The sequence below is a fragment of the Eretmochelys imbricata genome, chromosome 8 (assembly GCF_965152235.1).
Source record: "Eretmochelys imbricata isolate rEreImb1 chromosome 8, rEreImb1.hap1, whole genome shotgun sequence".
In the NCBI taxonomy this organism is placed as follows: Eukaryota; Metazoa; Chordata; order Testudines; family Cheloniidae; genus Eretmochelys; species Eretmochelys imbricata.
The window spans coordinates 105,177,084-105,190,257 of NC_135579.1; the positions used below are offsets into that span (position 1 = coordinate 105,177,084).

The window sequence follows — 13,174 nt, forward strand, 5'->3', positions numbered from 1 at the left end:
TCCAATTTGTCTAGGGCCCTCTGTATCCTATCCCTGCCCTCCAGTGTATCTACCACTCCTCCCAGTTTAGTATCATCTGCAAATTTGCTGAGAGTGCAATCTACACCATCCTCCAGATCATTTATGAAGATATTGAACAAAACCGGCCCCAGGACCGACCCCTGGGGCACTCCACTTGACACCGGCTGCCAACTAGACATGGAGCCATTGATCACTACCCGTTGAGCCCGACAATCTAGCCAACTTTCTACCCACCTTATAGTGCATTCATCCAGCCCATACTTCTTTAACTTGCTGACAGGAATACTGTGGGAGACCGTGTCAAAAGCTTTGCTAAAGTCAAGATACAATACATCCAGTGCTTTCCCTTAATCCACAGAACCAGTAATCTCATCATGGAAGGCGATTAGATTAGTCAGGCATGACCTTCCCTTGGTGAATCCATGCTGACTGTTCCTGATCACTTTCCTCTCATGTAAGTGCTTCAGGATTGATTCTTTGAGGACCTGCTCCATGATTTTTCCGGGGACTGAGGTGAGGCTGACTGGCCTGTAGTTCCCAGGATCCTCCTTCTTCCCTTTTTTAAAGATTGGCACTACATTAGCCTTTTTCCAGTCATCCGGGACTTCCCCCGTTCGCCATGAGTTTTCAAAGATAATGGCCAATGGCTCTGCAATCACAGCCGCCAGTTCCTTTAGCACTCTTGGATGCAACTCGTCCGGCCCCATGGACTTGTGCACGTCCAGCTTTTCTAAATAGTCCCTAACCACCTCTTTCTCCACAGAGGGCTGGCCATCTACTCCCCATGTTGTGATGCCCAGCACAGCAGTCTGGGAGCTGACCTTGTTCGTGAAGATAGAGGCAAAAAAAGCATTGAGTACATTAGCTTTTTCCACATCCTCTGTCACTAGGTTGCCTCCCTCATTCATTAAGGGGCCCACACTTTCCTTGGCTTTCTTCTTGTTGCCAACATACATGAAGAAACCCTTCTTGTTACTCTTAACATCTCTCACTAGCTGCAGCTCCAGGTGCGATTTGGCCCTCCTAATTTCATTCCTACATGCCCGAGCAATATTTTTATACTCTTCCCTGGTCATATGTCCAACCTTCCACTTCTTGTAAGCTTCTTTTTTATGCTTAAGCTCTGCTAGGATTCATCTGTCCTAGGAACAGTTAAGGAGCAGTGATGAGGTTTGGTCACCTCTGAATGTATCTGTTTACAGCTGAAGGCAGATCCCACCAGCTCTTTCCACGTGGAGTGAGCTGGGTACGTTCGGCCGAGTGTGGATAGGAAAAGCAGCTGAAGAGACCGTATTCCTTATGCAGAAATGTCCAGCTTTGAGATCTCTGATCCCAGGACTGTGGAATGAAGGATCGGGTTTGGAGCTGAGTGGGGGTGGATGGAACCGTAGCTAGGAAAGGTGCATGAGCTACAAGAACAGTGAAAAGAAAACTCACCACATTTCAGCTCTTACGAAGTTCACTGAACTTCCTGGAATGGGGGCTGTACAGTGTGTGAGGGGGGAACTCGCCCTAATGTTCTCCCGCCAGTGGTGTGTTGTGTGTCGTGCACCTGGAGTTGTGCTATCAGTGCGTGGAGGTTACTGCAGGGCGCTGTGTGCTTTCCGAGGCTAACAGAATACGAATGCGCTTGCCCTGTCTGTGAACACGTTGGCCACCAAACAGCCGTAGCGTGCCAAGGGCTGGGGAACGTTTCTAGTAGAAATGTGGGATGAAATGGAAGGGACGTGGCGTGATGAAGTGACAGACGATGTAGCTGATCGTACATGGGATGGACTCGGACACACTGTGACACCCTGGGACTGGCTGTAAGGGTCCGGAGTGTGTTTCTGTTGTATCAGGGGTCTGTAGTTATCGGTGGCCACGCTGCAATATACATACTGGATCTTTTCGGATCCTTTCCCTCCCCTCCCCCATGACAGGAATTGGAGTGTAGTGAACAATTCTGCTGAGGAGGTAAGAACCGGAACAGACTCCAGTCTCTAGGCACTGGTCCCCCACCCCCACCCCCCAACCATCACTTACCAGTAATGGAATCTGGCTGCGCCCCTCCCCTGGAGTCGGGGCCAGGAGCGGAGCCACAGGTTGGGGAAGGCCACAGTCAGAGCTGGGGGCCGGGCCACGCCCGGAAGCTGGGGCTGGGGGCAGAGCAGGGCTGGGTGGCGCTCCATCCCAGTCCCTGCGCGCCCCCGCTAATGTTCCTCTGGGCCCCCCTGGGGGGGCACCTCACAGTTCGGGGTCCATTGCTCTAGGCTGTGCCGACTCCCACAGGGCTAACAGGAGCCCAGAGTAACAACTTGCCCTTGGTCCGGACAGCGGTGGGGACCCCGAGGGCCTGTCTGCACAAACATTGACCTGGCAGCAGGCTGGGCGCGGGGGCAGCTCCTGAGGCTCATCACTAGTTCACTAATGTACTTTGATCTCGTCCTCTGTGAAACAGGAGTATCCAAGTGCATGAAAACTGTTAGTGTGCATTGACGGGGTCTGTGTAGACAATTAGCGCGTGGGCAGCTGGTGCAGGGTAGAGTCACCCCCCAGCTGGCTGTGTGCTCCTGTCAGCAAGCCCTGCCCCAAGCCTGCACAGCAAGCCGACACCCTTTTCACCAGCCGCGTTTCACAGAGAAATCCCACTTCAATGCTGCATTGTGAACTGCTGGCCCCTGTGCTCCCGCCAGCCGGAGCTCTCCAGCTCTGTTCGGAGAAGCCCCGTCAGGAGAGTCCATGATGCACTGGGTTTTGTGTGCGCTCTCTGGGCTCCACTCTGAGCGGCCCCACTCTGAGCGAGAGACGACCAGGTCAGACGGGACCATTATGGTCGCATCACCTCGCCCCCCGCAGAGCCCGGTAGCCACACAGAGGGCTGACCGTTCTGCGGCTGAGTGGCTGCAAACACAGAGGCAGTCTGAGCTGTGTGTGGCCTCACCCCTGGGAAATCACTGGGAATTAGGTGCCTCCAGACTTGGGAAGATGCGAATCGAAGTGGAAACAAACTGGAAGGAGCCTGGAGGGGGTGCAGGCCCTGACGGGGCAGGGACTGACTTTCCGACCCGTCCCTCCTGTGCGTGCAGGTGACATGCTGAGGTTACGCACCGTCCTGGAAGCGATCCAGAAGAACATCCACTCCTCGTCCTTGATCTTCAAGCTGGCCCAGGACGCCTTTAAGATCGCCACGCCCGCAGACAGCAACCCCGACACCACCCTGCTCAACGTGGCGCTGGAGCTGGGGCTGCAGGTAGGGGAGGGGGCCACAGAGAGGAGAAATGTCTCGTCTTCGGAGGCTAACCCAGCCGCTGCTTTGGGCGGCCCAGTTCTGAGGCAGTCCGGCTGGGTCCTTCCCCGGACAAGTGGCAGCAGTGCCGAGGGCTGGAGGACGACCTTGTTTGGAGGGTGTTGAACGGAACTGTCGTAGGGGTGCCTGCCCTGCAGTGTCCCCTGCTGGCCGAGTGTGATACTGCAGGCTCCTCGCCTCAGTTTCCTTGCCTGAGGTTTCAGAGTAGCAGCCGTATTAGTCTGTATTCGCAAAAAGAAAAGGAGGACTTGGTGGCACCTTAGAGACTAACTGGTCAGTGCTGGAGATGGGACTTAGCCCTCCGGCCAGGTCACAAATGTAGCCCCTTCCAGGGGAGCAGCAGTCTGACTGAAAAGTCGCAACAAACCAAGTCCGTCAGCCCTTTGGGGGATTCCCCTCAGCTCACCTGCTGGGCCCAGTTCCCCACCCCTTCCTGGGCTGCCTTTGAGAGTCTGTCCTCTGCAGCCCCCAGGCGGGTTCCCTTGGAGTGCTGCTCTCAGCCCCTGGCAGCTTTCCCAGCCCTGGGCCTCCTGCACAGTGTGGGTCAGGGCCTTCCTCCAGAGTCTGCCGGCTCCCTGTCGCTCCCCATCCCAGCCTGGGCTCCCTGAGCCCTGGGATGAGGCCTGGCTGTCCAGTCAGACCCTCCTGCCTCAGGCAGGGAAGCAGCTATTTAAGCTTGGCCAGGGTGGGGCTGGCCCCAGCGCCCCTCACTAAGGGGCCAGTCCCCATGTGGCAGTAACTATATAGTGTCAAACTGGGGCAAGCTTGGCAAATATTGGCAGTTTGGTTTGGAGCAGTTCGCTGCCCCTCTGATGCTGCCTTTCCATGGCCTAGGGCACGGGGCTGTCCTGGCTCCACTCCCAGCCGTGGCGAGTCTGGAGATGCATCGGGCACCGTTTCGAGTAGGCATCGAATTGGCATGAGCCGTTCCGCCTGCAGGGCTGGGCCGGGGCGCCCTCGGCAAACAGCGCCGGGATGGGCCGGGAGTGAGGCCGGAGTTAGCGGCGCCCTGCCAGGGGGAAGCAGGGATGAAGGGGAGGGCTGGTAACTCTTTTCTGTCTCCTAGGTCATGCGGATGACTCTGTCCACCCTGAATTGGAGACGAAGGGAGATGGTGCGGTGGCTGGTCACCTGTGCGACGGAAGTGGGTGGGTACCGCTGGTCACTGCAGCCCCGCCAGACACTGTCCCGGCCCCCCAGGAGGGGGAGGGTCTCTGCTCCGCTCCCTGTCCCTTTGATCAGTGCCTGCCCTTTCCCCCGGCAAAGGGCCGGGGAGGGGCTTGCTCGGGCGAGTCCACTGAGCGACGGGATGGGACGTCAGTAGATTTCATGGCGTTTCGGGAGACGGGACCACTGGATTATGGCCCAGGCTGGAGAACCTCCCCCAGTCGCCCCTGTGCTGAGCCCAGCCAGTCGGGTGAGACAGACTGTCAGAGGCAGAGACCGGTGGGCACCAGTGCCCACGGCCCCTGCAGTGGCAGGGCATTGAGTAGCTGAAACGTGCCCAGACGATCCTGGCAGGTGACCCACATCCTGTGCAGCAGAGGAATGCAACCTCCCCTCCCCCTGCCTTCTCCCCAAGCTTCCAGCCAACCTGCCCTGGGGGAAAATTCCTTCCTGACCCCAGATCTAGCCATCAGTCGGACCCTGAGCTGTCAGCACTCAGCCCTTGAGCGGAGGGCAGTGGTGGGAACTGTAGGACTCCTGGAGGGGAGCTTGTAACCTGTGGGCCCCTGGCGTTTGCTGGCTCCGGCTCCCATTCATGGGGACGCGGTTGTGCTCTTGCACCGTGTGGGATTCGTAGCTTCACTTCAGAACATTGGCCTGAAGCTCTGGAGCGATTTCTCTGTCTGCAGCGCATTGGCGTCCGGTTGTCCCTGTATATCCAAGCCAGTGCTCTCAACCCGGGCTCCCAGGTCCTCCACCCCCTCCCACCCCCCCCGGGCTCGGATGAGAAGTGGCCCACTTGTCAGCCGCGCTGAGCGATCCCAGGTCCCAGGCAGAGCAGAGGGAGCTGGGATTGCTCAGCATTCTGGGCCCGGCGTAGCCCCTCGAGGATTTAGGCGCCTGCCCCGTTGGAGCGCCAAGCCTGCGCTGATGGCATGTTCCTGTCCGGCAGGTGTGCGGGCGCTGCTCAGCATCCTGCAGAACTGGTACACGCTCTTCACCCCCACGGAAGCCACCAGCATCGTGGCGGCCACGGTGATGTCCCACAACACCATCCTGCGGCTGAGCCTGGACTACCCGCAGCGCGAGGAGCTGGCCGGCTGCGCCCGCACCCTGGCCCTGCAGTGCGCCATGAAGGACCCCCAGAACTGCGCCCTCTCCGCCCTCACGCTGTGTGAGAAAGACCACATCGCCTTCGAGACGGCCTACCAGATCGTCATCGACGCTGCCGCCACCGGCATGACCTACTCGCAGCTCTTCACCATCGCCCGCTACATGGAGCACCGGGGCTACCCGCTGCGGGCCTTCAAACTGGCCTCGCTGGCCATGACTCACCTCAACCTGGCCTACAACCAGGACACCCACCCGGCCATCAACGACGTCCTGTGGGCCTGCGCACTGAGCCACTCCTTGGGCAAGAACGAGCTGGCGGCCATCATCCCCCTGGTGGTGAAGAGCGTGCACTGTGCCACGGTGCTGTCGGACATCCTGCGGCGCTGCACCATGACAGCCCCGGGCCTGGCCGGCATTCCCGGCCGCAGGAACTCTGGCAAACTGATGTCCACCGACAAGGCCCCCTTGCGCCAGCTGCTGGACGCCACGATAAGCGCTTACATCAACACCACCCACTCCCGGCTCACCCACATCAGCCCCCGGCACTACGGCGAGTTCATCGAGTTCCTCAGCAAAGCCAGGGAGACCTTCCTCCTGGCCCAGGACGGCCACCTCCAGTTCGCGCAGTTCATAGACAATCTCAAACAGATCTACAAAGGCAAGAAAAAACTGATGATGCTGGTGCGGGAGCGGTTTGGGTGAGCTCCCGCCGGCGCGGGCAGGGTTGGGCGGGGCACTACACGCAAAAGAAAGGAAAATCTAACGGCAATTGGCAAACCAGAGGGGTTTTGTTCTTTTGTTGGATTTAACCGTTTCACATCCTGCGAGGATTCCAACGTTCTTCGGGCACATCAAACCAAAAGACAAGCATGGGAAGAACAATTTACTCAGCATCCTACTCTCCTGAGCATATAACCATTTAATACCAAAAGCTAACCTGGAAATCTAATACCTCTTTCCTGAAGGAAGCGTTCGCCGGCTGGTCCCATGGTTGCCAAGCATAAAGGAAAAAGGAAAGAATAAAAATGGAAAGCAAAAGAGAAGCGCAACACTAAACCTCATGCGTCCCCAAAAGCGATGGCTTTGCAGCGCCGCACGCACCCTGCGGAGACGTGAAACTCCTCTTCTCCATTCGTGAAGATCTGTAAAGAAAACGAGAGTAACTGTTCTCAGGGATTGCTTACTAAAAGTAACAAAAACAAAAAAAGCATTTATGATACTGTAAATACTATAGTATATGTGTCAATTATTAAATTGTAAAGTTATAATTATTTATAATTATTCTGTCTTTTATTTGGGGGATACTTGAAATTGTCATGGGCTGGGACTTTTTTTTTTTTAATTAAAAAAAGGAGGAGGAGACACGTGACCATTTCTCAGGTTTCGTCGGCACGTGAAGAGGGGTGGGAGGGAGGCAACCGGCAAATCGAAATGAATCCAGAATCTCTGCAGAACCACAATGAGGTTGCGGCCTTGGGGGAGACGGCACCTAGGCAGGCTGGATTAACGGCAGGGCGGATGGCAGATCGGTGCATCTGGACAGTCAAAGGACGGACCTGAGCGGACACTGATGGGCATTACGGGAACCCTGCCCCTTGTAAGTTCTGCAAACGGTTGGTCAAGGATTGAATACCAAACACAAAGAACGGAGCCATTGGGCTGGAAGCCGTTGTGCCCAGAGTGTACATATCTCTATTTTTGGCCTTCTCTATGTGTGGGCGTGTGAGGAGTGGATGTCTGGGTGCGTGGAGGTGTGCGTGGTGGGGGGCTGACTGCCTTTTCTGCACTGGGGGGCAGGAACACGAACACGACTTCTTTGGTTACTTTTGTCCTTTCCTCTCCATTTCCAAGCCTTTGTCGCTCCAGCTAACGTGGACACCCAACGGCCGAAGGCGTCTTGTCATGTTTCCCGATTTGTGTCACTCCATCTCCTGCTGCTGCTTAGTGATCCGGGCTAGATTCAAACCCGCCGTGGGGCAGGGACAGTCTTCCTTATTCCAGGTGTTATTCGTTGTGTTCCCCTGGTCCAGTGTGTCTTAGTTTTAAAAGGGTCGGGAGGGCTGGGGCCAGTGGGGAAGGTGACTTTTAGCTAGAGAATGTGGACTGATGATCTACTGTCTGATTTTATTTTGGAAAGAGATTTGTGTCTGCGCTGTGGACCGGAAAACCAGGTGTACTCAGTATTTGTTGCCACAAAAGTATCATTCTTCAGCCTGTTTCTCTTTTTTGTCTTGACCTAATGTTTAATAATAAAAGGAAAAAAAAAGCTAATACTGTTTATGTATCACTCCTACCCTTTCATATAAACTGTGTTGGAATTTCGGTGCTGTTGTTTATTTTCACAATGAATAAATTGGGAGGGTGGGAGGGAAACCCCCAAATCGAGGTCAATTGGTATTTGGGCTAACAGGGCAGGAATTGGAGGGGCGTTGGCGCTGCGTGAGAATGCCCGGCCTGGGAAATGGGTCTGAGTTGCTGTGCTCTGTGCGGGACGTGTCTGGGCGGTGCCTACGAGATCTACCTCCGAGCGTTGCAGAAGTCGCTTGGAGCGAGAGGCAGAGGCTAGCAAGCCCTCTGGGGCAGGGTCTCCAGGCGGCTCAGTGTTGGCCGAGCCGTGCGCCCGCGGACGTGGTGGTCAGTGGGAGCAGAGTCTGGCCAATGTGGGTGTTTTGGAGACTCCCCCATCCCCAGGCCTTATCCTGCAACTGGCTTTGGAGATGCTCAGGGCTCCGTATGCAGAGCCAGCTGCAGGACAGGAGCCCATGTCCTTGCTTCAGCTGGGGCCCAAACGTGAGCTACTGGGCATCTCCAGTGTGCCCGTCACTTGGAGTGTCTAGGCCCATGAGCTCAACAATTCTCTCCTGGCTTTGCTGAGAACGGGCATTTGTCTCTGTCTCTTGCAGGCCTGGCCACCCAGGCCCGAGGTGTGCAGGGTCCCCTTCCTCAGAGCCCCTTGCAGGACGGGACCCAGCATCCGCTACCCTGATCACAGAGTGAAGGAGCGCAAAGAACTCCTCTCCCGCCTTAGCGCAGAGCCATGCCCAGCAGAACCTGCTCTGGGGAGCCCTGGACGGCTGCTCCGGCTCTGCCTTCATGTGCCTCACAGGGGAGCATCCGTTCACATCCCCAAAAGCCCCCTGCCTTGGCAGCTGCCTCGGGCTTTGCAAGGGCTCGTTGATCCTGGGGCTGCAATGCTGCTCTCGGGGGTTCCCGAGGGAGTCTCAGAGGGAAGTGCCCGCTGGGTAACAGGCCCGGGCCGGCGGGCACTGAGCAGGTGCAGTTGGGTCCTGCAGCGCTGGGTGAGGCAGCCGGGCTGGTTCCTTGGAGGATGCCCGTGGCGATGCTGGTTCCATACACGGGGGGGCGTTGGCCATTGTTTGCCCCGTGGCTTTGCCAGGGAGCGGAATGGCCAGATGGAAACCCTGGAATAGGCTTTGGAAAGATCTAATGATGGTAGGGCCTGATCCAGGGTCCTAGTCACACCCCACTTGGGGGACCCCCGGCCAGGGCCCATCACTCTGGCCACGCCTCTTCGCGAGGTGGCAGGGGCCAGCTGCTCGCAAGCAGTGTCCTGGGCCCCTCTCCATTTCAGGAGGACTCAGTCTCCACCCCTCCTCCTGTGTGCTGCGGGGGCCCTCCTGGCACCACCCCAGCCGAGCCATGATGGGGGGCTCTGAGATCCCTGCTAGGCTGGTGGTGAGGGCTCCCCAGCACAGAAAGTTTCAAGGTTAACATCACAGTAAGGCGCATAGGGCAGCCCACTGTCCCCGTCCCTCATGCCAGGTCTCAGGCTCCCTGCAGACTCAGGCATGTCCCTGCGTCCGTTACACTCCGGGCGGTCGTCCCGTCCCCCCCCATGCCAGGTCTCAGGCTCCCTGCAGACTTGGGCACGTCCCTGCGTCTGTTACACTCACATTTTGAAGGGTTTGGTCAGACCCAGAACAATTCGCGCCTTCACTTTTGGTTTTAGACAAATAAAGGCCGATTGTGGCGTCGTTGCCTGACTCTGGGACCCGAGACCTGGGTCTCTCCTGCCTGTGCCTGAATCGGGCTCTGGGCTACGGTAAGACGGTGACATCTCTGAACTCTGAACTCACCCAATAGAGTAATTACTGGGAGTCATATTGCTGGCGGGGGAGGGGGGTGCAGATTCCGGCCCCCAGCCCGGGGCTCAAAGCATCGCTGAATTCCCCAGTGATAACGCGGGTGGTGTCAGTACCCACATCTCGTGTCTCCAGCGGGTCAGGGCCCCGAGCAGCGTTCTGGAATCTTGCTCTTTATCCAGCCCGGTCCGTGTCTGGCCCCTGCACTGGAGTATCGAGCACCTCCCCACTAGCCATTAATTTGTTTTACACCCCGCCTGGGGGGGCTGTGAAGTGCCAATATCCCCTCTTCACCCCTGGGGAGCCGAGGCCCACAGAGACTGGCCCTGATTCAGCAAAGTGCTTGCTTTGGGCCCGAGGGACGTGCTCCCGGGCTTTGCTGCATCGGGGCCAAAGCCATGTGCCCACGGTCGGGCGACGTGTGTGGCGAGCTGGCTGCGGGGCCGGGCTAGGCTCAATGCACCCGGCCTTTCTCCCCCAGCCCGGGAGGCTGGGAAGTGGTTTTTCTCGGTTCCCCCAGGAGCCAGAGGAGCCTCTGCCCCGGCGCTGGCTGCGGGGCCTTGCTCAGGCAGCTGCGTTTGGATCCAGCCCTGTTTGCCATTCTCATCGTTTCTTTACGAGCTTCCCAAATATTTCCTGCCACTTGGCCCGCGTCGGGCCAGTCCCTGGAGCTCAGCAGCCCGGAACAGCCTCCACCAGGACTGGCCAGGGGGAGCCTGCTCCGAGCCAGGCACCGCCGCAATCACCACCCTGAGTGGCAGGGGGAGACGCCCTGGCCTCCCCGCCCCTCCTGGCCACCAGCTCGGCAGCCTGCTCTGCTGGGCTCCCCAGCGCGAGGAGCCGGGAAGGGCCCTTGTCTCCCAGGGAGCCGGAGGAGCGGGTCCCACTCCTGGGCAGGGTGGGCGGGACACAGGAGGAAGATGCCCTGTCTGCGCCGCGGCCCTGGGGCACCCGCCCTCTCCTCTCCTCTCCGGGCGATCTCTCCCCTCGAGCAGCAGCCCCGCCCTGACGCCAACCGCCCGCTCTGCTCATGGGGGCCGAGGCTCTTAATCCTAGACCAGATGCAAGCCCCGCCCCGGCCCTCAGCCAGCTCAGCAGGTGGGAGACCAGGGGTGCTGGGGGCAGGGGTGAAAGTCACTTAAAGGACTTACTGGTACGCTGGACTCCTGAGCAGGGGGCGGGACCTCGGCCGGAAGAGGCGGGGCCTTTAAATACCCGGGCCCTTTATAGCAAGAGTTAAAGGCCCCAGGGCTGCAGCTGGGAGCCCCGGGGTGCTTTAAAGGGCCCCAGGCTCCCGCAGTGACGCTCCGGGCCCCTGAAATCACCGGCGGAGCCCTGCCGCCACTACGCCGGGCTCCAGCAGCAGGGCTCGGGGGAGGGGCTTTAAAGGGACCCAGGCTCCCCGCAGCGGCCGGAGCCCCGGGCCCTTTAAGGTGCGGCCGGAGCCCCGGGGTAACGGCGGCAGGGCTCCGGCCGCGCTTTAAAAGGCCCGGGGCTCCGGCTGCTATGGGGAGCCCGGGGCCCTCTCAAGCGCCAGCCTGGGGAAGCGGGTCCGCTCTGGCCCGGCGTACTGGCTCTTGCTGGTACCGGACTGGCTTACTTTCACCTCTGGCTGAGGGAAGCAGCAGGCGCCAGGATCGAGCCCATCCCAGCATCTCCGCGGGGCCTCCGGCGCAGCCCGCTGGAGAAGCAGGTTTCAGCCGCCTCGAGCGCGACCCACCGCTGGCTGGCCTCCGATCCGCTGAGAGGCCCGTGCTGTGGCAACGCTCCCCGCCCTGGAGCCGGAGGGGCCTCTCGTGGGGCCTGGCCCTTGCCCCACTGGGGCCGGCGCGCCTGCCCTGCCAACGAGCGCCTGGCAAGGAGAGCCTGGGAGACCGGAGCCGTCCACCGGGACAGGGCAGCTCTCGAACCAAGCCGGGCTTCGGGCCACCTCCCTGCGCCCAGAGCAGGGATCCTGCGCGAGGGGCTCTGGCCGGCCGGCGCGCCCTGCAGCGGGAGAGGAAACTCGCCGGACAGGAAGGAATCCGGAGAATATTCCTGTTTCTGGAGCTGCTGCCCTGGAATGGGGTGAGGAAGGCTGGGACTGAAGGCGGAGCCCAGGGCTAGCAGGGGCTGCGGGTCAGGATTAAGGGGCACCGGTGGAGCTGGGGGTGGGGGCAGCCCAGGGTTAGGGTAGCAGGGGGCTGTGGGTCGGGAGTGAGGGGCACCGCCAGGGCTGGGCTCGCAGGGGCTGCAGGTCAGGATTGAGGGGCGCCAGCAGAGCTGGGGATGGGGGGAGCCCAGGGCTGTGCATCGGGGGGGAGGGCTGGGATTGAGGGACACTGGCAGAGGGCTGGGCAAGCCGGGGCGATGCGGCGGAGAACTGGGGGTAGGAGAGCGCGGTGACTGCATGACGTGTCGGACCCGCTCCGTGCCCCCTGGATTCCCGCTCTCCTGGCAGGGGCTGGGGCTTCCCGAGGCCAGCGGCAGCCAGAACCACGAGTGGCTCTGCTGTGCAGCATGGTCCCTGCGTGGGGGGGTCCCAGTCAGCACCCTGGAGCCAAGCGGACGTCTCTGCTGGGGTTGGAGGGTGGGTCACTGGGCCTGGCCGCCCTGGCTCTGAACAGCCACCAGCCAGAGCACAGGTCCCTCTGGACAGGGCTGGGCTCTGTGGCTTGGGGCACAGGGGTTTGAAACGCTCCTGGGGCAGGAGATCCCCATCCTCATGAACAGACCAAGGCCCCATGCCTGCCCCAAGGAGGGCAACAGGGGTGGGGGCTGTTGGCTCTGACCCAGCTGGCTGGAGCCACGTGGCTTGTGGAGAGGAGCTTGGAGGTTCGGGCTGGATTCGCTCCCAGGCCAGCACTGGGGGCTGAGCGACTTTCCAAGTCAATCCGTTAGCTCCCTGGCCCCGGGTCTCCCTGTGGGCAGCATCCCCGGGCCTCGGTCTCCTGGCGATAGTCAGGGCTGGGCTTGGTGAGGCCCAGAACCAGCCAGGGGGAATGGACCCAGAGGGTAACTCCTTTCCGCCCCGCCTGAAGCGCTGGGTCTGGCTAGGCTGTGGGCAGAGCCCCTGTCCTGGAGGGTGTCTGCTGGGGAGTCGAAAGCCCTGCCTGGCGCTCATCCGTGCCATATCTGGGCACTCACCCTTCACTGCTGGCAGCCCCAGCGCCCGGGCCTGCTAGCGGGGGCTGGGACGGGACCCAGAACTGAACGCCTCAAGTGCAGGGCTTGGGTCAACGCAGCCTCTAGGCACCGTCCTTGAGCTGGGGGACACCAGAGACCCCACACCGGGCCCCTCCCACGAGCCGCCTGGCCCTGCCCTGCTGCTGTCAGGGCTTCGGCGGGAGCCGTCCCTGGATAACGCAGGTGGCAGGCCAGTCCTGAGCGAGCGCCTGGCGCGGGGAGCAGGGCACAGCTCTGGCAGCGATGGATGAGCCGCCAGGATTTACCCGGCCGTGCTGGCACCTGGAGAGGGGATTAAATCTGTGCCACTCCCCCA

At 60.0% G+C, this 13,174-nt stretch overlaps 1 protein-coding gene across 1 annotated transcript in view; it reads left to right on the forward strand.

The window, feature by feature from the left end:
• ZSWIM5 (zinc finger SWIM-type containing 5) overlaps positions 1-7,832 on the forward strand; it is a 154,023-nt gene extending 146,191 nt beyond the window's left edge. Inside the window, exons 12-14 of the mRNA XM_077824978.1 lie at positions 3,090-3,253; positions 4,377-4,458; positions 5,430-7,832. Of these exons, the coding sequence (XP_077681104.1) occupies positions 3,090-3,253; positions 4,377-4,458; positions 5,430-6,292 (1,109 nt within the window). The 3' untranslated portion in view covers positions 6,293-7,832. The remainder of the gene's footprint in view (positions 1-3,089; positions 3,254-4,376; positions 4,459-5,429) is intronic.
• Positions 7,833-13,174: the final 5,342 nt, after the last annotated feature.